This window comes from Kogia breviceps, chromosome 10 (genome assembly GCF_026419965.1).
Source record: "Kogia breviceps isolate mKogBre1 chromosome 10, mKogBre1 haplotype 1, whole genome shotgun sequence".
Taxonomy (NCBI): Eukaryota; Metazoa; Chordata; class Mammalia; order Artiodactyla; family Physeteridae; genus Kogia; species Kogia breviceps.
Genome location: NC_081319.1, coordinates 53,276,411 through 53,301,345, shown reverse-complemented (window position 1 = coordinate 53,301,345; position 24,935 = coordinate 53,276,411). Strand labels below are relative to the sequence as shown.

Below are 24,935 nucleotides of genomic sequence, written 5' to 3'. Positions count from 1 at the left end.
CCCCATTTTGCAGATGGGCAACAGGGTCAGAGGGTTTGTGAAACCTGCCCAAAGTTAATAGGCTGTGGAGTCAGATTTGGTTCTCTACCTGACTCCAAAAAACCCCCAGAACATTCTGAACCTTAAAAAACCCACAGTGACAGACTGTCATAAAGACATATGACTAATCAGCACTGTTTGCTGTTCTTAAATTACATTGTCATTATAGGATGCTTAACTAGAAAATTTTCAGAATGGCTTTTAAGATTCCTGTGATTCTTTCAAGCTCACTTGAGGCTGTGTGTGTATGTGTGTGTGTTTAAAAGCCTGATTGAAATTATAAAGTTATTTCCTTAGTGATTTTTGCCATAAAAAAAATAAACAGATAACTTGCTGAGCCAGCAGTACCCTGGGATAATGTTATCTTTTCTTACAGTGGATTATTAGCTCACTCCTTCATGCCCTCATCATTTCAAACTTTCATTTATACCTGTGTTCACATCTTGGAAGAAAAGGCAGAATAAACCCCACTTCCAACATGAGATCAGCACTTCGCTAATGGTGGGTCCCCACGTTGATTCTTTTGAGAATGTTCCAGGCCTGCATTATTTATGGTGCTGTGTGGGCTGCCTCATCTTCATTCTTGGATGATTCATTTTGGAGAAGCAAGAGCAGTACCTCCCTGTGATTTAAAATTTATTCTCCAACCTTTTAAAGGTGACAAAAACTTGGATTCATTCTAGATTTGGCCAAGAGCCTGAGCCACAGCTCTTGATGTCATTGACCACAGATCACCCTGTAAAGACTACCCCGGGATGTGAGTGTAGACAGCGCACTCCAAACAGCGAGGCAGGGGATGGTTTAGGTTGTACCAAGTTCTTACAGCCACCGTGCAGAGGCTCTCTGCAGACCAAATAATGGAGGGATGTGAAGGCGGTCGCTTTGTTTTCCAGTAGTAGCATATGCTAGTCTGCAATCCATTAGGCAGGAGAGAAAGACTAGTGGGTTCTGTGAGGTAGACCAGATGGCTTAACTTGTTTTTTCCTGTTCCCTTGACCAGGTTTCCATTGTTCACTGCGGTGTACCAGATCTGCTACGAAGGCAGGCCCGTTCAAGAGATGTTGTCTTGTCTCCAGAGCCATCCAGAGCATATATAAAGTGAATCTTGCAACCTGTCAGGGAAAGGCCTGCCTTTCCAATCAGTCATTGGGATTCAGATGGAAACCGGGACTTGGCAACAAGATGTTTGCTTGACTGTAATCCCATCATGGATGTGTATGAATTTTTACAGGTTCATTTTTGAATTGTGAGATGAAGTTCATTGGCTAAGATGTTACTGGGCAACATCTAGACGCACATATATGAACGTGTGAGTGTGTGTTCCTTTTTCATTCTGTGGATATTTCTATGAAACAAAATTAAAGGCCCTTTTTAAAAATCACTTTTGAAATTTTCCCACTGTGGTAGCTTATCAGATTGGAACTATCACAGCTAAAAGTTTTGGATCTAATTCCTGTGTATTCCAGTGAAGGAATTTTTTTTCTCATTCTCTTGAGGTTAAAATTTAACCAACATTAACATGGTAAAGTGGACGAGTGAGTGAGTTCAAAGATTAACATACTGTAACTTTTAAACACTATCTCAAAGCCAACATAATTAACTACTTCGATTGTGGGTTGATCTTTTTTTTTTTAACAATTACTTATTTTTAATTAGGTAATCCACTCATATTTTCCTCTCACTGTAGTTTTCTGCATTTTTAGCCTCTTTTCTCTTCATTAGCTACCAGAATGTGCTTTCATAAAGGCTCAGCAGTGGCAGAAGGCAGAAAACTCATCTCGGATTTTTCTGCTGTGACTGACACATTCTTCTGATTAATGACACTTGTATGATGCTTTTTGTCAGGTCGTACTTTTGTGCAAATATTTCCTTTAAACCTCACAGATCCCCTGAAAGGGGGCTGCTGTTATTCGTCTTTTAAGGTGCAGTCACTGTGCCTTGTCGCCCAGTGAGTAGGGGCACAGCCAGAGGCTCTCAGACATCACTGAGCTGGTTTGAACTCCTGCTAATTGGTTGCAGCAAATGCCATTTGCAGCCTTTCTTGAGGCCGTTGGCGGGCTTCCTGCAGCTGAGGCTTGCATGGGTCCATGTCTAGAAGGGTATCATTCAGTGTGGACCTCACTCCAGCAGCTTCACTTGGAGTCTCTTAGAAATGCAGGTTCTTGGGTCCCACACCAGACCTCTAAAGTGGGGGTATTGTGTCTCTGTTTTGACATGCTTTCCATGTGTTTCAGTGCTCACTACTGTTTGAGAACCACTACTGTAGAAAATTTATTTTAGATTGGCATTTCTCAAATCGTGTTCCATAGGAAACAAGTGTCCTGGGATCCATTGGTGGTTCTGGTGTTCCCTGGCAAGGTCCAGTGAGTTTGGGAAAAGCTGCATCTGTACACCCCTCCTGAAGGGGTAGAATGTGTGTTGGTGGAACCTGTTTATTTAACCCAGCAAATCCCAGACAGATTATGGAGATTTTTTTTTTTTTTTGGCAAGGAAACTTACCAGTTTCCAGGCTGAGGTGACCTTAGGACAGCTCGAGTATACCTTTCACTCTGCAAAAAATGAGGATGAATGACTACCTGTGGTGTTGTTCATTCTGAACCTTTACAGTTCAGGTCTGCCATGGATCTTTGACGTATCTTTAAGGTGACACTGTGAGGTACAGCCAAGTGGATGTCAACCTCGCTGAAACGCACATTGTATGGACTAAGTGCTTTTAATTCTAGAATTAGAATGGGAGTTACTGTATCTTCGTAAATGTGATTGGTTTCAGGATAGCATTGCAGTTACCTAACATAGTACTTGATAAGTGTTTAAGGGAATGTATGTCTTACATATTCATGGATTTTCAGTCACTTTGAGATTTTGACCTTTTTTATTTTCCAGCTTGGGACTTTTTCCTTTCTATACCCAAAATGATTATAGAACAGATTTTGTGGGAATTTTAAAAACTCCTATACACAGAAGTATATGAAAGCACACAAAATGCTACAAGTTTCATTGATTTTAGGGCCACTGGTAAGTCAATCCATTTTTGTCTCATAATTAATCTTTTGAAAAGTTTGTACATAGGTAACAAAGTGTTGCTTTTTAAGATACATGAAGGGCTGTAAGCTAATTGTGGTGTCTGTCAAGTAGGATCATCAGATGTGAGGAATTTGGATTTTGTCTTTTGTATATTCTCATCTGCATTCAGCTTCCTACTCTGGGTTTTGTACTTGAGTGTTTTTTCTTTATAAATGCCCTCTTACCACTCTGAGGTCTTCTGACTGTACCTCTTGAACATAATTATAATATTCTGCACATATGGGAAAAAGTAAATTTTATATAAGTTTGTGCTTTGCTAACTGTAGATATTTATTACTCTACAAGTTATCTATTTTTATAACCACCTGTGGTCCATCATTTATTTTAATTCACCTTTCTTACTAATTGTGGTAATAGGGGAGGGAGACATCTAGAAGAGAAGCTTAATTTATACTGTTTCAGCCAAATCTGTGAATGTAAAAACTACGCTGTTGCCTTGTATAATCCAACCTACTATAATGTGGAACAAATAACTGTCTTGAAACCCATCCTAGCAGGTGGAATTGAGCTAAACTCCTTCTGCTTTTTCATTTAACTCTTAGCTATAACATTGGCCCCATGGTATCGGCCTAGGGAGTAGTGAGGTGCCACTGTACAAAGGAATCTTCAGTTTTTCCACTAGCTCTAATCTGAGCCTTTTACCTACACATGTACTATGTTTGTTTACAGACTGTAGGTGGATATAATTTAAAAGCTTGATTTAATAAACATTTAATCCCCTAAACCTGTGCTACTGATCCTGTTTTTTTTAAATCAGCTTATTTAATAGTTTTATTTAAGAAGCTCTTTTTTTTCCTCCCTGAATTGTGTTGCATTGACAACAATAAAAAGGCAAATTTTAAAAGAAAGGCTTTATCTCTAATGCATTCCTCAAACACATCTGCTTCCATTGGTCTGTGTTCCTTTCTATTGCTTGCTGATCTTTTTATATAATTGTAAGTGTAGGATGGAGACCTTCCAGTTGCAGCCATCAAATGGACTGTGAGGGAAATCCCCAGGAGCCTGAAACAAATGGGGGCTGATGGCCAGAGCAGTAAGGCTTTGAGGTGGCTCTGTGGCTTCAGGGGAGGGTGTGGGAGTGCTGTCCATTATCACCTGGGGGTTTGGGCTGTAAAGCTTATGCTAGAACCTCCAAGGGATACACTGTTGGGAAGAAGATGAACTAAGAAAACACATATATGGGCAGAAGCAAGAAAGTTGGACTCCAGGTAGAGAAAAAAGGTCTCTGCTGAAAACCTGTGATCATGCCAGCACCACAAACAGGCTTTGGGTTTGAAGTTTTATATCCAGGAACCACAAGCCAAGTTAACATAAACATCGGAACTTGAGCCAGTAATGCCGGTAGGTAACTGACAGAAGCAAAAACAAAAACACCTGCAGAAATCACTCTGGATCCAGGCTGCACAGGCTTCCCATAAGTATGCACTTCGTACAAATACTCCCACTCAATATGCACGTTTAAAATTATAAAATAATTGCAAAATAGTTCATTATGAGTGAAAGTCAACAGCTTTTTGGAAACAGAAGAATTAGATGCCCAGATATTTAATTGAGCAAAATGAGAGATGCTTTGAAGAGTAATTTTAAAAATAGAGACATAAAAGGAGGATTAAAGTATTAAGGTCAAATTACTGTTGGGGGTGGAGGAACAACCAAGGAGACTTGAAAACAAACCTATTAGAACATCTTGAGATGAATATAATTTACATTATGTCTTTGGACAGATTAAAGAGTAGATTTGACAGAGCTGTAAAGGGAATTAGCAAACTGGAAAATAGGTATGAAGATACTAACAGAAGGTAGCAGAGAAAATGAGAATTTAAGAAGTAAGTAGAGGATAAGATTCAAGATTCAACATACATCTGAGAGAAGTTCCAGAAGAACGAAGAGGGAGAGGCAATTTTTGAAAAAATAAAGTCTGAAATTTGTCCAGAATTTATTGTATGTGATCAATTTTGTTATTCTCCCAAATATATTTCCATTAAAATTTCACCACATAATCTTTATAACTTTGTATGACTACTTGTAAACTTAAGTTGATGGTGAACCTTTTCTTTCTTTTTTATTTTGAGGAAATAAGTTGTTTGAGAAAGCTATAAGCATAATCTACTAATTTACTGAAGGTGTGATTGATTTGAGTACTGAAGCAAGCCGCATCCCCTTTGGTTTGGACGAGTACTGAAGCAGGCTGCGTCCCCTTTCGTTTGGATGAGTACTGAAGCAAGCTGCATCCCCTTTCGTTTGGGTGGGTGATGTAGCACTGTCGCAAGGCTTGGGTTCCAGATCATGTTTCATTTTCTTAGTATCCATTTCGTCAAGGCAGCCAAGTCCTCTTTGAAGTGCATTTCCTCATTGTTTAAGAGGGAATAATATCCGTGCAGTCTAGCTCAAAGGATTACTGTGAAGGTCAGTGAAAAGCAGGAAATCTTAACATATTAAAGGAGAAAGATTTATAGCTGCTTATGGCAGAAACAAGGATATATATTAACTAAATTGTAAACTTTTTTCTGAGATGCACAAACTACATTTCCCAGTCTCCCCTGCAGTTAGGTGATTGAATTCTGTCCAATGACATAAGGAAGAAAAAAATGCCATTTCCTGGGGTTATGATTCTGTTTGTCTTTACTCTTTTCCTGCGTGCTGACTAGATATCAATTTCCAGGATGACCTGGAAGCCGTATGTTGGCTCTTAAAGCCTGGATTCCTACATGACTGTGTAGAGAAAGTCCCCCCACCCTCGGTCCACGTTGGACTGATAGTTACAAAAATCATTATTATGCCACTGAGATTTAAGTGTTATTTATTACAGCAGCTGGCATAACTTACCCTAAGATGTTGCTAAAAAGACATTTGAAGAGTTAAGACGAGATGGAACTTACAGAAATATCAAGAGATTTCAGAGAATTTATACATTGGTCCCGATAGCATCCTAATGTCTATTTTGGCATCGCTTGTTTGGACACAGGATGCTGTATTGGAATGTGGGTGGGTACACTGTGTTTATGTCTGTTTCCTCTCCTCCCAGGACTAACTAGCTAAGTCCAGATTTTGTATATGTAATTGTCCCTTCTCCAGAATTAATGCCATAAAGGTCCAGGACTTATAACGTGTGCATATATATATTTTGGGGGGGAGTCATGCCACGTGGCTTGGTGGGATCTTAGTTCCTGACCAGGGATTGAACCCAGGCCCTGGCAGTGAAAGCTCCGAGTCCTAACCACTGGACTGCCAGGGACCTCCCTAACATGTGCTTCCTTAACACTGGAGTGTCCTTAAGTTGTCTTCCTCATTTCAAAAGCTTCTAATTAGAAATGTCATTAGATTTACGATAACCCTACATGCCTGCTGTCAACTCTAAAAACCTTGTCTAGGACTTCCCAGGTGGCAAAGTGGTTAAGAATCTGCCTGCCAATGCAGGAGTCACAGGTCCGAGCCCTGGTCCGGGAAGATCCCACATGCCGCGGAGCAACTAAGCCCGTGCGCCACAACTACTGAGCCTGCACTCTGGAGCCCGCAAGCCACAACTACTGAAGCCCACGTGCCTAGAGCCCGGGCTGCGCAACAAGAGAAGCCACGGCAATGAGAAGCCTACATACTGCAATCAAGAGTAGCCCCTGCTCACCACTAGGGAAAGCTCGCACACGGCAACAGACCCAGTGCAGCCAAAAATAAATAAATAAATTTTTAAAAATAATAAAAAATAAAAACCTTGTCTAGCTGAAGCCAAAAGAAGTGACTATTCAGCTCCGCTTCAAAAACTAAGGAATGAAACATCTCTGAATTTTACACATTGAGTAAAATTGAGCCATTGGAAAAGTACCTACATCATTGAACTTGTAGTTTGTCAAGTTGGTGTTATTCAACTTGTTGCAAATGGAAATGCAATGTTTTTATGCTTTGATAGAAGTGTTGTGATTCTTTTTTGTTAGCTCTTATTTAAAATAATCTTTGGGAAACAGTCACTTGATTCCAAAATAAAGCCCATTTGCCCACTGCCCAAGTAGCCACTGTTACTAGTTTCTAATGTGCTCTTCTAGAATTTCATTTTACATAAGCAAATATATACTTAATCCCTTTACCATTTTCCTACACAAAATAGAGCTTACTATACACCTTGCTTTTTTTTCAGTTAACGTTATATCTTGACCATCTTTTATATCAGTGGTTTGTTTTAAGCAACTTTTAAAGAACTGTTTATTTTGAAATATAGATTCACAGGAAGTTGTAAAGATAGTACAGAAACCTCTCAGGGCCACCCAGTTTCCCTGAATATATCAACACCTAGTTTTTGTTGTTGTTGTTTGGGTTTTTTTTTTTTTTTTTTTTTTTGCGGTACGCGGGCCTCTCACTGTTGTGGCCTCTCCCGTTGCGGAGCACAGGCTCCGGACGCACAGGCTCAAAGGCCACGGCCCATGGGCCCATCCGCTCTGCGGCATGTGGGATCTTCCCGGACCGGGGCACGAACCCGTGTCCTTGCATCAGCAGGCGGACTCTCAACCACGCTTCTGACCTCATTTGCTTTTTCTGATTACTTCTATAACCTCTACTAGGGATACCTTTATAACAAAGATCTAAATCGAACCAATAAATCCGAGAAATACACAATTTTGTATTTATCAAGAATTCAGGGGAATTCCCTGGCAGTCCGGTGGTTAGGACTCAGTGCTTCTATTGCCGGGGACTCAGGTTCAATCCCTAGTCAGGAATTAAGATCCCACAAGCTGCACAGTGTGGCCAAAAAAGAAACAAAAAATTTAAAAGTCTCTCCTACCAGTTTTACCACAAAAAGTAAAATTTTGTTATTCAAAACTACAACTTTGTTAAAAAAAAAAAGCTGTCTTACTAACAGCTGTAAGAGTTGGTGGTGCTGGGGCTTCCCTGGTGGTGCAGTGGTTGAGAATCCACCTGCCGATGCAGGGGGCACGGGTTCATGCCCCAGTCCAGGAGGATCCCACATGCCGCGGAGCGGCTGGGCCCGTGAGCCATGGCCGCTGAGCCTACGCGTCCGAAGCCTGTGCTCCGCAACGGGAGAGGCCACAACAGTGAGAGGCCCGTGTACCGCAGAAAAAAAAAAAAAAAAAAAAAAAAAAAAGAGTTGGTGGTGCTGAAGGTTTATATAGGCACAGAATATGTCATGTAAGTGAAATGTTTACGAGGAATGTTGAAATAAGAAACGTTAATTAAAAATTTAAAACATCACAAATTCATTGTTTAAGCAAAACCCCAGAAGGCTCTTTCTTGCATCAATAAAAAGCAAGCTGAAACCGATTAAGATGCTTGTCAGGAAATTCCCTGTTCCAGTGAACGATGACCCTCCTGTCCACTAGAGGTCACTCTTTGGAAATGACTTTGCCCCAGGCAGTCGGCAGCCTGCAAAAAATAGCATCATTGTTCCTGTGGCTTTTTGGTCAAGTGGCGAGAAGGCCACGCATTTCTTATGAGCTGAGTGGAGTTTGTTCTGGGCAATTGTCCAGTATCTAGGTTTCGTTTTGACTTTGTAACCCAGAACCGTAAGTTTTGATGTTTTGCTTTGACTCTGACCTGTATGCACTTAAACATCGGACTGGATTTTGTTGCTTCTGGATTTCTTTCCCTTCCTTGATTTTGGACTCCCACTCATGTCTGTTTTTGTTAAATGTCTGTCTTCTTCTCCCTCTTATTCTGACACCGACATTCTGGCAAAAACAAAAATATCTGCTTCCTTTTTATTTTCAGGAAAGACTCCAGGAACATATTTGGGGAAATACTTCTAAACGATGGACCTTCCTTCCATGCTTTAAAGAAGTTTCAGCCAGGAGGTTGGTATGCAGTGAAGAAAAAAACCTCTTTGCATCTGAATCGTCTCCCTGGTTTGCCTATTCGTTATCTTTGGAGATAGTGTGATTTCCATTTAGAGGCTATTTTATCAGGAAGTGAATGAAATTTAAGCTTCAAGACTCTTACTTGTACTTATCCCTTCTACAGCCTTGTACCTAACTTTGTTTTCTTAAAATTTTTTTTTTTTTTTTTGGCTGCACTGTGTGGCTTGTGGGATCTTAGTTCCCCAACCAGGAATCAAACCCAGGTCCTCGGCATCGAAAGCGCAGAGTCCTAATCAGTGGACTGCCTGGGAATTCCCTGTATTCTTTTTCTTAAAAATAAATCACCAAGTTCTAAAAGCTTCTGGCCCCTTACATGGGGTCCACATCTAGTTTCAAGACTTTGGAGTCAGGTGGGGATTCAAGTTCTGGCCTGGTGGGACTTTGGGCAAATTACTTAACCTTTCTGGGCTTCAATTTCCTTGTCTGTAGATAGTGTCTGGTTTCTTGAGGAGTCAGAACATGTTTAAGTTGCTTCTTACAGCTCCCTGAACACATTAGGGAAGTTCAAGATGGAAAGAACCTGGGGAGAAAAAGACAAATCCATACTTGGTTTGAATTGCTTGAGGCCTTCTGCAGGGAGATGTCCAGGAGACAAGAGAACATTGTGGACCACAGATCAAAAGCTGATGAGTCAGAGGTGTTGGGTGAGGCCGTTATGAGGTCGGATTGCCCTGAGGGAGGTCTATGAGGTGTGGAGGGGAGGGGGTCTAGAGCCCAGGAACCGCTAAATAAGACTGAGGTGCCCAGGGCAAGGTCTGGACTTTTGTTTCATTTCAATCATGGCCCCAATTCCTCCGCCCTCCCTGAATCCACCTTGGCTATGAGACTTTACAGATGGAGTCTATCTCCCAGCCCTTGAAGATAGGGCTTGGCGTGTGACTGGCTTGGCCAAGGCAATGTGGTGGAGGTGATGGAGTGTCAGGTCCAAGTCACATATGTATTTGCCAACTTGACTTTCTCCTGTACCTTTGCTCTCTTTAGACTACTTCTAGGAGGTAATATGAATCATATTTTAAATATTTTACTACATACAGTAGCTCAAATTCATTTATTCTTAAACGCTAATTTTTCATTATGTGAATAAATCCCAATATAGTTATCCATTTCCCTATGGATGGCATATAAGTTGTTGAAGTTTTTTACTAATACAGAAAATAAAGGAAGAATATCCCTGTGCATGCCTCCTGTATACATGGGTGAGACTTTCTCACATGTGTATACTAGCAAGTCATGGAATAGACACACTTTAGATGTACTCAAATATTGCTAAATTGCTTTCCAAAGATTTTGGATCAATCTACTCTTCCCACCAGCAACACATGAGAATACATTTAGCATAGCTTAGTGTCATCATCCTAATTTTTGCACTTCTTTTTCCAATCTGATGGGTTTGAATTGATACCTGGTTGATATACTAATGTTTATTTCCCTGACTTCCAAAGAAGTGGAGCCTCTTTCCATGTGTATATTGACCCTTCTGGTTTTCTCTTTTGTGAATTGTCAGTGCACGTCCTCTGTCTCTTTTCCTGTTGAGTTGTTTGCCTTTTTATTTTTTCAATAGACTTACTCCTACAAGGCTTTACATAATCTTTGTATTTTATATAATATATTCTATATAATATTAAAGATAGTATATAAAGAATATAATATATATCATATATAATACATAAAATTATTATACATTCTTTTTTTTTTTTTTGCGGTATGCGGGCCTCTCCCATTGTGGACGGAGCACAGGCTCCTGACGCGCAGGCTTAGTGGCCACGGCTCACGGGCCCAGCTGCTCTGCGGCATTTGGGATCTTCCCGGACCGGGACATGAACCCATGTCCCCTGCATCGGCAGGCAGACTGTCAACCACTGCGCCACCAGGGAAGCCCATATTATACATTCTTTATATGTTTGGTTGCTTATATGCACTGCAAAGATCTTTCAGTAATTTTTTAAAAATAAATTTATTTATTTTATTTATTTATTTATTTTTTATTTTGGTGGTACGCAGGCCTCTCACTGTTGTGGCCTCTCCCGTTGTGGAGCACAGGCTCCGGACACACAGGCTCAGCGGCCATGGCTCACAGGCCCAGCCACTCTGCGGCATGTGGAATCTTCCCGGACCGGGGCACGAACCCGTGTCCCCTGCATCGGCAGGCGGATTCTCAACCACTGCGCCACCAGGGAAGCCCTAAATTTATTTATTTATTTTTGGCCGCATTGGGTTTTCATTGCTGCATGCAGGCTTTCTCTAGTTGCGGCGAGTGGGGGCTACTCTTCCTTGTAGTGCACGGGCTCCTTCTCATTGAGGTGGCTTCTCTTGTGGAGCACCGGCTCTAGGCGCGCACGCAGGCTCAGTAGTTGTGGCTCGCGGGCTCTAGAGCACAGGCTCAGTAGTTGTGGCACATGGGCTTAGTTGTTCTGCAGCATGTGGGATCTTCCCAGACCAGGGCTCGAACCCGTGTCCCCTGCATTGGCAGGCAGATTCTTAACCACTGTGCCACCAGGGAAGCCCTTTCAGTATATTTTTAACAGCTTTATTGAAAGATAATTCACATGTCATACAATTCACCCATTTAAAGTGTAAAATTAAATGGTTTTTTAGTACAGTCAATTATAGAATATTTCATGAATATTTAGAATATTTTCATGACCTCGTAAAGAAGTCCCCTGCCCTTTAGCTAGCTCTCCTTTCCCCACATCCCTCCAGTCCTAAGTAACAACTAATTTGCTTTCTATCTCTATAAATATGCTAATTCTGGACATTTCATGTAAATGCAATATTTAATATGTGGTCTTTTGTGACTGACTTCTTTCAGTTAGCATAGTTGTTTGTTTGGGGTGTTTTTTTTTGTTTTTTTTTGCCACACCACAGGCTTGTGGGATTCTAGTTCCCCAAAACTGGGATCAAACCCAGGCCCCTTGGAGTGGAAGCATGGAGTCCTAACTACTGGACTGCCAGGGAATTCCCAGTGTAATATTTTCAAGGTTTATCCATGTAGTATGTATCAAGATTTCATTCCTTTTTATGGCCAAATAATATTCCAGTGTAGGGATGTACCACATTAAGTTTACTGATTCATCAGTTGAAATAATGTTTACTGAAAAATGTGACCAAAATTTAAAATTCTTCTGATTTCTGCCCACCTGCTCTGATTGCTTAGCCCTGTCTTCCTCCCACACATGATAAGAAAAGTTGTTTTGACCAAAATGATACAAAGGTTTATCCCTGGCTTTGAATTGTACTCTATTGATAAGAAACTTTAATCCAATCCCCGTAATTAAAGAGGTAGCTCTAGAGGCCCTTGACATCCTAAGTGTAGCCCTGGATCAAGCATCCCCATCCCCTGAGCTCGTTAGAAATGCAGGCTCTCAGCCTTCCCCAGACCTGTTGGGATTAAACTCAGGTTTAAGCAGATCCCCGGGTGAGATGTATGCCCATTAAAGTTAGAAAAGCTCTGCTCTACACTGCTATTTCTTACCCTGCGTTCATATTGAAACCATCTGGAAGGCTCTGCAAACGATTTTCAGAGATTCGGATTCACTGGTCTTGAGCAGGTCCCAGATTCCCTGGGTGACTCCCCTGACCTGCTGGCCTGAGAAGCTCTGAAAGAGATGTCTTTTAGGAGCAATCTCAACTTTTTCCTGTAAACCACTTTAATGTAGGAATATTGATTCTACATGTCTTAAGGGTTTGCAGTTCTGTTTAGCAAAACTGACTGGATGGCTCTCAGGAAGGGACCTGTATGTCCCTTTTCTAAGGAATTGGAGTGTGATAGCCAGTTTCACCTTCCGCTCTCTGACCTCCCATCCTAGTGCATTCAAAGCTCTGCTGATGAAGATGGTCTGTGTTTCTCAAAAAACACAGCTGAAGCCCCTGTGCAGGGCATGCTGCCAGGATGTGCTGGTTTTTCTTGGTCCGTTTTCAGCATCCAGTGTCCAAACTTGCTCTGCGAGGAACGGCTACTGCTTGAAGCAGTGTTTACCCCAAACCGACTTCTTTCCTGCTCCTGTCAACAGATTAAATACAATAGGAACAAACATCTTGGGTAGACACCAGGATTTGTCTCTTTTTATTTAAATAAACCCAATCCTGATCTTATCTTTGCTAAGGAAGCTCTGGCAGCAACAAGCTGTCAAATCTATTTCCCTGCCTTCTCATCTCTCCGAGGATTTCCTTCCATGTGATGGCTTCCTCTGTGCCCTGATTATGTGCCCTGTCGTGCTGTTATGATCTCATGGCTACGATGACCAGCTCACGGTTCCAGGTGGGCAGTACAACTCCACTTTGCATGTTGGTAGAAAGTTTCACCCCTTTACCAGGTGTTGTCTACATCTCCTTGTCACAGTCCTGCCCTACATCTGTCCCAGTGTCACAGCCATGCCCCAGCGCTGAGGCTAAGGCCACTTTTCCGAGTTAAAGGAAACAGGAGGGAGGGGGCAGGAAGATACGTCTGTTCTGTGCATCCTGCCATTATCTAACTCACAGATACATGTGCGAGGTCCTCTTTTTTTTTTTTTTTTTTTGCGGTACGCGGACCTCTCACTGTTGTGGCCTCTCCCGTTGCGGAGCACAGGCTCCGGACGCGCAGGCCCAGCGGCCATAGCTCACGGGCCCAGCCGCTCCGCGGCACGTGGGATCTTCCCGGATCGGGGCACGAACCCATATCCCCTGCATCGGCAGGCGGACTCTCAACCACTGCGCCACCAGAGAAGCCCGTCCTCTTTTTTTTTTTAATTGAAGTATAGTTGATTTACAATGTTGTGTTCATTTCTGCTGTACAGCAAAGTGGTTCAGTTATACATATATATACATTCTTTTTTAAAATATTCTTTTCCATTATGGTTTCTCCCAGGATATTGAATATAGTTCCCTGTCCTATACAGTAGGACCTTGTTGTTTATCCATTCTATATGTAAAAGCTTACATCTGCTAATCCCAACCTCCCACTCCATCCCTCCCACAATCCCCTCCCCCTTGGCAACCACCAGTCTGTTCTCTATGCCCGTGAGTCTGTATCTGTTTCATAGATAAGTTCATTTGTGTCCTATTTTGGATTCCACATAAAAGTGATATCATATTATATTTGACTTTCTCTTCTTGACTTACTTCACTTAGTATTTATGATCATGCCTATGTCCATCCACGTTGCTGCAAATGGCATTATTTCACTCTTTCTTATGGCTGAGTAGTATTCCATTGTATATATGTACCACATCTTGTGTGAGGTCCTCTTGAACTTTCTGTTACATTATTTGCAGCCACCTCAGAGCTTGGGCCAATTTGACTTATTGGAAGGAGTGACTACACAAGAATCAAAGACCCTGAGGTTCCTGAAATGCACACCCAGCAGGGCACTCACTGGTGTTGGATGGCTTCTTGGGTTCTCTCCAGGGGTAGCTGAATTGCTAAGCTGCTAACTTGACCTGCTTCTCTCATACTGTGCCAAGGAACCCTGCTTTATCTTCCAGGCAACCGGGTGCTAAATCTCCTGTGTTGGTGACACTTTCCTAATTCCAGCTCTGGGACATTCCCTGTTACTTAAAGCAGGCTCCTTGGAGGGTTTTCATCCAGTCAAGCATTCTCAAACCTGGGCAATTCAAGGTGTGAGTCTCAGTTTGAGATAGGAGAGACCTCATCTGACCCAGCATTTCAAAGCTCTTTACACAGAACCAGTTCTGTATCCGACAGAAGCCAGGATCGCTTGCTCAGCAGCTGGTACCCGGGCCGGCTGTGGGCAATTACTCCTGTTTTTGATCTCTGCAAGAGACGTTTGCTAATTTGCTGGTATGCTGCCTCTCTGATCACATGGCATGTCTGCACCTGTGCCTGTGCATCCTTTGTAAATAACAGCTTGTTCTTTTCTTTCAGCCAGTGCTTGCTTACTGCGCTACCCTGCCCTTTTAATTTGTTTAAACTGGTTTCACTGTTGTAAATTAGGGCTCTAATAAATAATTCAGTAGCCTGAGCCCAAGTCCCCGCCTTCCAGAGGTGGGAGCTCCTGCACAACATTTATTGGTGATTTCCAGGGAAGGGTGTAGAGCCGTTTGCCATAAGATTTATTATGTCTCCAGAACAGCCCACCACAACTTCTGAGACATCTCTGATGTCCTGCTGTTCTGACAAGGATTCAATGTGAACATAGTTTCTTTTCACTTGTAACTGCAGGAGAGACTGTGTTCTTGTTGGTTTCTGTTAGAGAACCATCTGAAACAATAGCCCGGAGTGTGTGTGGGGGCCAGGGGGGCAGAGAGGACATGAAAACAATGCTCTAGGAATTGATTTCATTTGATCGTTCTGCCTAAGTTTCTAGGTTTGTCTGTCTGTCCCTCTCAGTCCCCCCACGCTATCCCAGCTCTCTTTCTTCCCCGCTCTTTTCTTTTGCTCATTCCCAACCGCCACATCCAGTCTCACCCACTTTAACTGACCTTAATACACAACATTATATATAATTCCACCTTAATTGAACTTCGTAAGTTCTAGTGTGCTCTGTTATTAAACGACAGCAGTCATATCAATTATTTTTTCCTTAAAGAAAAGGAAAGGGTGGTGATTTAAATGCTTTCTTTTTCTTATGAGTTTTGAAAATGCCATATATGTGGTTTTATTATCAAATTTACATCATCCTGTATGATCCCACTTTTTTCATTTTACATTAAATCAAGAGTATTTCCCCAGAGTATTACATATACTTAGAAAATGTATTTGACTGTTTGTAAGTTGAAGACCTTTTAGTGTTTGTTTCTTTTTAATTTTAGGATATACCTAAATAACCATTGTTGAATTGCAGGTACTAGAATTATAGGATTTAAAGTGTGTATTTTATTTATTTATTTTTTGCGGTACACGGGCCTCTCACTGTTGTGGCCTCTCCCGTTGCAGAGCACAGGCTCTGGACGCGCAGGCTCAGCGGCCATGGCTCACGGGCCCAGCCGCTCCGCGGCATGTGGGATCTTCCCAGACCGGGGCACGAACCCGCGTCCCCTACATCGGCAGGCGGATTCTCAACCACTGCACCACCAGGGAAGCCCTAAAGTGTGTATTTTAAAAGTTAGTAGCAGAGCTTTAGCGGAGTGTGGGGGTAGGAGAAAGGGTGGCAAAAAAAAAAAAAAAAAAAAGTTAGTAGCCACATAGGTGGGCCCAACTTATTGCCCACCCAGCTGGCATTGAGCAGTATCTTGGCAAAATACATCTTTGCCCACTGAATAGGTGAAAATGGTACCTTGATATTTTAATATTTTATTTTAATGTGCATTTCATTGATTCCCAGTGAATTGAAGACTCAGATAATAGCAGTAAGAAAAGGAAAGAAGTTTCCTTGCAAGAAATATGAGACAGCCAGAAGGATCTGCTATTCAAATAAAAAAACACAGCAGGTCATTAAAGCCAAACACTGCAGAATTACCAAGGTGACTGAATTTACAGTTGGTATGTTCAGGACTGAAAACCAGCAATCTCCTTACAGTGTTATTTCTATGAGGTCGTGGCCAGACTTCAGACAGCAGCACTGCAAAAGTCAGGGATAAAGTTGTTTGCCTTAAGTTGTCAGCACCTTACAGGCAATGCTCAGGAGTCCATTTATTCGAGGGGCTAGAACTTGACAGACCTGAAAGTGTATTTTCCCCTAAACCTGGGACTTCATGGAAGCAAGATGTCAGTTTTGCTTCCACAAGACATTTTATGTGTACAAAGGCTCGTGTATTTCTTCTTCTGTAACTATACATTTGTGTCTTTTGCCCTGTTTAATTTTATTGGGGTTTAGCTTTTGTTTACTAGACTACTTGGATTTTACTTGCTACATATTAAAAATCCATTGCTATATATTGCAAAAAAAAGTTTTCCTGCGTCATTTGACTTTTGATATGGTTTGTGGTTTTGTTTTTTTATTATTTTTTAAAATTAATTAATTAATTAATTATATTTTGGGCTGTATTGGCTCTTTGTTGCTGAGCGTGGGCTTTCTCTAGTTGCGGCCAGAGAGGGCTACCCTTTGTTGTGGTGCATAGGCCTCTCATTGCAGTGGCTTCTCTTGTTGTGGAGCACGGGCTCTAGCTATGTTGGCTTCAGTAGTTGTGGCACACAGGCTCAGTACTTGTGGCTTGTGAGGTCTAGAGCGCAGGCTCAGTAGTTGTGGTGCTTGGGTTTAGTTGCTCGGCGGCATGTGGGATCTTCCCAGACCAGGGCTCGAACCCATGTCCCCTGCATTGGCAGGCAGATTCTTAACCACTGCTCCACCAGGGAAGTCCCGGTTTGTGGTATTTTTTAATCATAGCTAACACATATTTTTATGTATTTAAATCCACTGACTGTTTCCTTTATTATTTCTCTTTTGGTACCATGCTCAGAAAGTACCCAGCTGTTTCTCAGCTCTCTCTCTCTCCTTTTTTTTTTTTTTTTTGTTTGTTTTTTGGCTGGTTCACATAGCTTGTGGGATCTCAGTTCCCCAACCAGGGATCGAACCCATGCTCCCTGCAGTGGAAGCGTGGAGTCCTAACAACTGGACTGCCAGGGAAATCCCTCTTTTTTTTTTTAACCGAAGTACAGTTGACTTACAATGTTGCATTAGTCCCAGCTCTTTCAATGTTGCTTACAGGCAGTCCACAAAATGGGAGAAAATATTTGCAAATCATTAATCTAATAAGGGGTCAAGAGATTTTCCTGGTTGTCCAGTGGTGAGGACTCCATGCTTTCACTGCAGTGGCCCGTGTTCCCTGGTTGGGGAACCAAGATTCCGCAAGCTGTGCAGTGCGACCAAATAATAATAAGTTAATATACAGAATTTACAAGAAACTCTTACAACTCAACAATGAAAAACCAAACAACCGGGTGAAAAAGCGGGCAAAGGACTTGAGTAGACACTTCTCCAAAGAAGATAAGCACATGAAAAGCACATGAATAGACACTCAACATCACTAGTTATTAAAGAAATGCAAATCAAAATCACAATGAGATACCACTTTCCATCCATTAGGATGGATGTGTATAATAATAATAATAATAACAAGAGTTAGTGAGAGGGCTTCCCTCATGGCGCAGTGGTTGAGAATCCACCTGCCAATGCAGGGGACACGGGTTCAATCCATGGTCTGGGAAAATCCCGCATGCTGCGGAGCAACTAAGCCCTGTGTGCCACAACTACTGAGCCTGCGCCCTAGAACCGGTGAGCCACAACTACTAAGCCTGCGTGCTGCAACTACTGAAGCCCGTATGCATAGAGCCTGTGCGCCTAGAGCTCTTGCTCCGCAACAAGAGAAGCCACCAGAGTGAGAAGCCCGCGCACTGCAACAGAGAGTAGCCCCCGCTCACCACAACTGGAGAAAGCCCGCGTGTAGCAACAAAGACCCAACAACGCCAGAAAAAAAAAAAAGTTAATGAGAACGTGTAGAAGTTGGAACCCTTGTGCTCCGCTGGTGGGAATGAAAAATGGTGCGATTTCTATGTAAAATAATACAGGGGTTCCTCAAAAAATTAAAATTAGAATTACCATATGATCCTGCAATTCCACTTCAGGGAATTGAAAGCCGATATGTGTACACCCATGTTCATAGCAACATTATGCACAATAGCCTAAAGGTGGAAGCAACCCAAGTGTCCATCAATGGATGAATGGATAAACAAAATTCAGTATATACATGCCATGGAATACTAGTCAACCTTAAAAAGGAAGGAAATTCTGCCATTTGCAACAACATGGATGAACCCTGAAGACATTACGTTAAGTGAAAGAAGCCAGACCCCAAAGGACAAATACTGTATAATTCCACTTACATGAGGTACCTAGAGTGGTCCAATACAGAGACAGAAAGTAGAGTGGTGGTCACCAGGGGCTGAGGGGAGAAGGAAATGGGAAGCTGTTGTTTAATGGATGTAGGGGTTCAGGTTTGCAAGATGAAAAATTCTAGAGATGCATGGTGGTCATGGTTTCACAATGATGTGAATGTACTTAATACCACTTAAAAATGGTTAAAATGGTTTTATGTATATTTCACAACTTTAAACAATATATTTCTTATATTTTCTTTTAATACTTTATAATTGTGCTGTGGTTTTTTTAGGGACAATTCTTTTTTTTTTTTTTTTTTTTTTTTTTTGCGGTATGCGGGCCTCTCACTGTTGTGGCCTCTCCCGTTGCGGAGCACAGGCTCCGGACGCACAGGCTCAGCGGCCATGGCTCACGGGCTCAGTTGCTCCGCGGCATGTGGGATCTTCCCGGACCAGGGCACGAACCCGTGTCTCCTGCATCGGCAGGCGGATTCTCAACCACTGCGCCACCAGGGAAGCCCTAGGGACAATTCTGATTGTGAAAAGTGTCAGCAATTCCTATCCACAGTGCAAGTTTCACCTGTCGGTGGTGGGAGGTTGGTGGTTGGGGGCCTGATGAAAGCTAAACCAAAGGTGGGGCTTCCCTGGTGGTCCAGTGGTTAAGACTCCACGCTTCTACTGCCGAGGGAGTGTGTTTTATCCCTGGTCAGGGAACTAAGATCCCACACGCTGCATGGCCAAAAACAAAACACAAAAAACAAACTAAACCAAAGGTGAGTTAGGAATGGGGACAAACCCTGGGAAAGAGTTGGTGTGCCCATCAGGCTCTTTGATGACAAGGAATACAGATTTTCTTAGACTACCTGTTTCTATTTTGTTGTGTAACAAACTAGTCCAAATTTTGTAGATTGAGAACAACCTTCTTATTACATCCCATAAATTGTGTGGGTCAGGAATGTGGGCAGGGCTCAGGCTGAGCAATTCTTCTCATGATGTTGATTGAGGTCGCTCAGTGGTACTAGCTAGTGGATGGGTTTGTTCGGAGAATCCAATATGGCGCCTTGGTGGGGATGCCTGGAGGGCTGGGCTCAGCTGGGACTGCCAGTTGGAGAGCCTACATGACCTATTCAGATGGTGGTCTCAGGGGAGTCAGATTTCCTATCTGGTGGCTCAGGGGTCCCTGAGAGAAGGTCCCCAGAGTACCAGATGGAAGCTGCATGGCTTTTCTGACTCAGCGTTGGAAGTCACATAGAGTTACTTCTGCTGCATTCTGTTGGCTACAACATAAGGTCAACCCCTAGATTCAAGGAGGGAGAAATTACCTGCCACCTTCCGATGGGGAAGTGGTGAGGTCACACTGAGGGGAGCATGCGGGCTGGAGATATTGTTGTAGCCATCTTTAGAAAATGCAATATCTCCTCCTGCTAAGAGAAAGAGGATTTATTATAAAACTCCACAGAATTAGGCAAACCCTGGAATGGAAGCAGAGCGGGACCAGCAGTCACTAGTCTGTGGCCTCCTATGAAATCTGTGCTTGGGTCCCTGTCTGCTTAGTTTTTCTTGATCTTCCTCAATTTCCTTTGACCTCTGCTCTCAACCCACCCCCCTGCACAACCGCTCACCTGTGACCTACTATGGCCTCTCCTGCCTTTCTCAAGCTTCCCCCAAAATGTCTTAGTTCAAATTCCTGAAAGAGACTCTGATCGGCTCCTCTGATACTTCACAGCAGCCCTTAGCCCAGTCATGGGAGGGGCTGGGAAAGAGAGGCAGGGCAGGTGTCAGATCCCACTGTCTCTGGTTCCTGGCTGCACACTGGAATTACCTGGCAGATTTTTTAAAAATCCTCTTGGCCTGGGTCCTACATCCAGATGTTCTGATCTCTTTGGTTTGGGGTTAGAGACTGAAAAGGGGTATTTTGTAGATGGATGGTACCCATGCTTCTCCCACACTCAGGGAAGGCTATGGATACCCTGGGAATGACCAAGAGGTCTGGACAGCAAGCTTGCCCGGGACGTATCATTTACCAGACAGGGAAAGAAAAACAGGCTTTTCTTGTTCTGGGCTTTGATCGTGTGTTGTTGCTTGTTTGTTTTTTTTCACAAATAAAATCTCAACGAATTTGTAAGCTAGAAGGGACCTTAGAGACAACCTAATATAACACTTGCATTTACAGATACGGAATAGGGCAACCACTTCTTCCGGGTTTGCCTGGAGCTGTCCCAGCTTTAGCACTGAGAGACCCACCATGAAATCCCTCAGTCCCAGACAAACCAAGAAGGCTGGCCACACTATATGGAAACTCATTAGCAATCCCTCCCCGCTCTCCCCTTCTCCCAGCTGCTGGCAACCACTTGTATCTACTCTCCATCTCTATGGATTTGCCTGTTCTGGACATTTCATATAAATGGAATGCTACACTATGTGGTCTTTTGTATCTGGTTTATTTCATTTAGCATAATTGTTTTTAAGGTTCATTCATGTTGTAGCAGGTATCAGTACTTCATTTCTTTTTATGGCTGGATAATATTCCATTGTATGGATATACCACATTCATCAATTGATGGACATTTGGGTTGTTTCCACTTTTTTAAAAAAATATTAATTAATTATTTATTTATTTATTTATTTAGGCTGCTTCAGGCCTTAGCTGCGGCATGAGGACTTCTTAGTTGCGACATGTGGACTTCTTAGTTGCAGCCTGTGGGCTCCTGGTTGTGGCATGCGGGCTCTTAGTTTCGGCATGCATGAGAGATCTAGCTCCCCAACAAGGGATCGAACCTGGGCCCCCTGCATTAGGAACGTGGAGTCTTACCCACTGGACCACCAGGGAAGTCCCTGTTTCTACTTTTTGGCTATTATGAATAATGCTGCTATGAACATTCACGTATGGTTTTTGTGTGGACATATGTTTTTAATTTTCTTGCATATACACCTCAGAGTGGACTTGCTGGGTCATATGGTAACTTTATGTTTAACATTTTGAGAAACTGCCATACTATTTTTTACAGTAGCTGTACCATTTTAAGTGCCCACCAATAGTGTGCAAAGGTTCCAAATTTCCACATCCTTGCCAACACCTGTTATTTTCTGCTTTTTTGATTATAGCCATCCTAGTGGGTGTGAAGTGGTATCTCATTGTGGTTTTGATTTGTATTTCCCTGATGACTAATGATGTTGAGCATCTTTTCATGTGCTTATTGCCTATTTGTATATCTTCCTAGAGAAACTGATATTCACATCCTTTGCTCATCTTTAAATTGGATTGTCTTTTTATTATTGAGTTGTAAGAGTTCCTTATATATTCTAGATACAAGTCTCTTGTCAAATACATGATTTGCAAATATTTTCTCCCATTCAGTGGGTTTTCTTTTCATTTTCTTGACTGTGTCCTTAAAGCACAAAGGTTTTTAATTTTGATGAAGTCCTATTTACATTTTCTTTGGTCGCTTTTGCATGTCCTAAGAAACTATGGCCTAATCCAAGATCTTGAAGATTTCTTTTTACAGTATTGAGCAGAGTACTTTTATTTTATTATATTTTTTAATTTAATTTTTATTTTATATTGGAGTATAGTTGATTAACAATGTTGTGTTAGTTTCAGGTGTATAGCTAAGTGATTCAGTTATACATATACATTTATCCATTCTTTTTCAGATTCTTTTCCCGTATAGGTTATTACAGAATATTGAATAGAGTTCCCTGTACTGTGCAGTAGGTCCTTGTTGATTATCTCTTTTATATATAGTAGTGTGTATATGTGTGAAGATTTAAACCTATGTGTTCATTTAAGAGTTTTATAGTTTTAGCTCTTATATTTGGTTTCTGATCCATTTTGAGTTAACTTTTATATATGGCATGAGGTAGGGGCCAACTTCATTCTTTTGCATGTGGCTATCCAGTTATCCCAGCACCATTTATGAAAGAGACTTCTTGCCCCATTGAGTGGTGTTGGCACCCTGGCCAAAAATGAATTGATCATAGATGTATGAGGTTCTTTCTGGACTCTCAATTCTATTCCATTGGTCTATATGTCTATTCTTACACCAGTACCACACTGACTTGAAGACTGTAGCTTTATATTAAGTTTTGAAATAGGGAAGTGAGTCCTCCAGCTTAGTTCCTCCTTTTCAAGATTGTTTTGGTTATTCTGGGTCCCTTGAATTTCCATATGATTTTAAAGATAAGCTTGTCAATTTCTTCAAAAAAGCCAGCTGGGATTTTGATAGAGACGGCATTGAATCTGTAGATCAGTTTGGGGAATATGCCATTTTAACAATATATCCTCCAGTTCATAGTCATGGGATATCTTTCCATCCACTTAGGTCTTCATTAATTTCTTTTAGTGTTTTATAGTTTGAGTGTACTAGTCTTATGCTTTTCATGTTAATTTATTCCTAAGTATTTTATACTTTTTGATACTATTATAAATTGAATTTTTCTTAATCTCATTTTCATATTGTTCATTGCTAGTGTATATAAATATAATTGATTTTTGTACAGGTATACATTAGAGATATTGTGGGTTCAGTTCCAGACACCACAGTAAAGCGAATATCACAGTATTGAGTCACATGCATTTTTTGGTTTCCCAAGGCATATAAGAGTTATGTTTACACTATACTGTATTAAATGTGCAATAGCATTATGTCTTTAAAAATGTACATACATTAATTTAAAAATACTTTATTGCTAAAAAATGCTAACCATCTTCCGAGCCTTTAGTGAGTCATAATCTTTTTGTAGGTGGAGGGTTTGAAATATCGCGAGAATTACCAAAATGTGACACAGAGACACGAAGTAAGCAAATGCTGTTGGAAGAATGGCGCCACTAGACTTGTTTGATGCAGGGTTGCCATGAAACTTCAGTTTATAAAAAACTCAGTATCTGCAAAGTATAGTAAAGTGCAATAAAACAAGGTCTGTATACTGACTTTGTATCCTGCAACCTTGGTGAACTTGTTTATTAGTTCTAATAATTTTTACTGGGCCCTTTATGATTATCTATATATAAGATCATGTCATCTGCAAATAGATGACACACAGTTTATGTCTTCCTTTCCAATCTGGATGACTTTTATTTCACTTTCTTGCCTAGTAGACTTGTCAAATTGTTGAATGTTGAATAGAAATGGTGAGGGCAGACATTCTTATTTTGTTCCTGGTCTTAGGAAGAAAACATTCTGTCTTCTGCCATTGAGTATGATGTTAGTTTAGTTGATGTGAGCTTAGTTTAGTTGAGTTTAGGTTTGTTTTGTTTTGTTTTTTTCAAGTTTAGGAGGTTCTCTTCTAGTCCTAGTTTGTTGAGTGTTTTTATCATGAAAAGGTATTGAATTAGTCAAATGCATTTTCTGTGTCTGTTGAGATGATCATGTGGCTTTTTTCCCCACTTTTAAAAAATTTATTTATTTATTTATTTTGCAATACGCGGGCCTCTCACTGCTGTGGCCCCTCCCGTTGCGGAGCACAGGCTCCGGACGCGCAGGCTCAGCGGCCATGGCTCACGGGCCCAGCCGCTCCGCGGCATGTGGGATCTTCCCAGACCGGGGCACGAACCCGTGTCCCCTGCATCAGCAGGCGGACTCTCAACCACTGCACCACCAGGGAAGCCCCTAAAATTTATTTTTTATTGAAGTAGACTTGAATTACAATGTTGTGTTAATTTCTGCTGTACATCAAAGTGACTCAGTTATACACATATATACTTTTTTTTTTTTTTCGCGGTATACAGGCCTCTCACTGCTGTGGCCTCTCCCATTGCGGAGCACAGGCTCCAGATGCGCAGGCTCAGCGGCCATGGCTCACGGGCCCAGCCGCTTCATGGCATGTGGGATCTTCCCGGACCAGGGCACGAACCCATGTCCCCTAGCATCGGCAGGCAGACCCTCAACCACTGCGCCACCAGGGAAGCCCTACATTCTTTTTCATATCCTTTCCATTATGGTTTATCACAGGATATTGAATATAGTTCCCTGTGCTATACAGTAGGAGTGGCTTTTTCCCCTTGATTCTATTTTTGTGGTATATTACATTGATGGATTTTCAATTGTTGCCAAACTTGCATTCCTAGGATAAATCCAGCCTTCTCCACTCCCAGCCTGGGGACCTGTTACCATAAACCATCCCAGCCGGCCACTCAGCCCCTCCACCACTGAGGGGGCATCCAGATAAACAGGGCTCCTGGTCTGCACAGTGCCAACC

The 24,935-nt window shown here is 41.9% G+C and overlaps 2 protein-coding genes across 3 annotated transcripts in view; both read left to right on the top strand.

Annotated features, from left to right (window-relative positions):
• The window catches only part of GPD1L (glycerol-3-phosphate dehydrogenase 1 like), a 67,432-nt gene extending 63,585 nt beyond the window's left edge, over positions 1–3,847 (top strand). Inside the window, exon 8 of the mRNA XM_059077397.2 lies at positions 1,040–3,847. Within this exon, the coding sequence (XP_058933380.1) occupies positions 1,040–1,136 (97 nt within the window). The 3' untranslated portion in view covers positions 1,137–3,847. The remainder of the gene's footprint in view (positions 1–1,039) is intronic.
• Positions 3,848–8,584: 4,737 nt separating this feature from the next.
• Positions 8,585–24,935, top strand: part of CMTM8 (CKLF like MARVEL transmembrane domain containing 8) — a 147,428-nt gene continuing 131,077 nt past the window's right edge. For both annotated transcript variants that reach the window (XM_059077429.2, XM_067005842.1), the window contains exons 1-2: positions 8,585–8,633; positions 8,839–8,921. The gene's annotated coding sequence lies outside the window, so the exon portion shown is untranslated. The remainder of the gene's footprint in view (positions 8,634–8,838; positions 8,922–24,935) is intronic.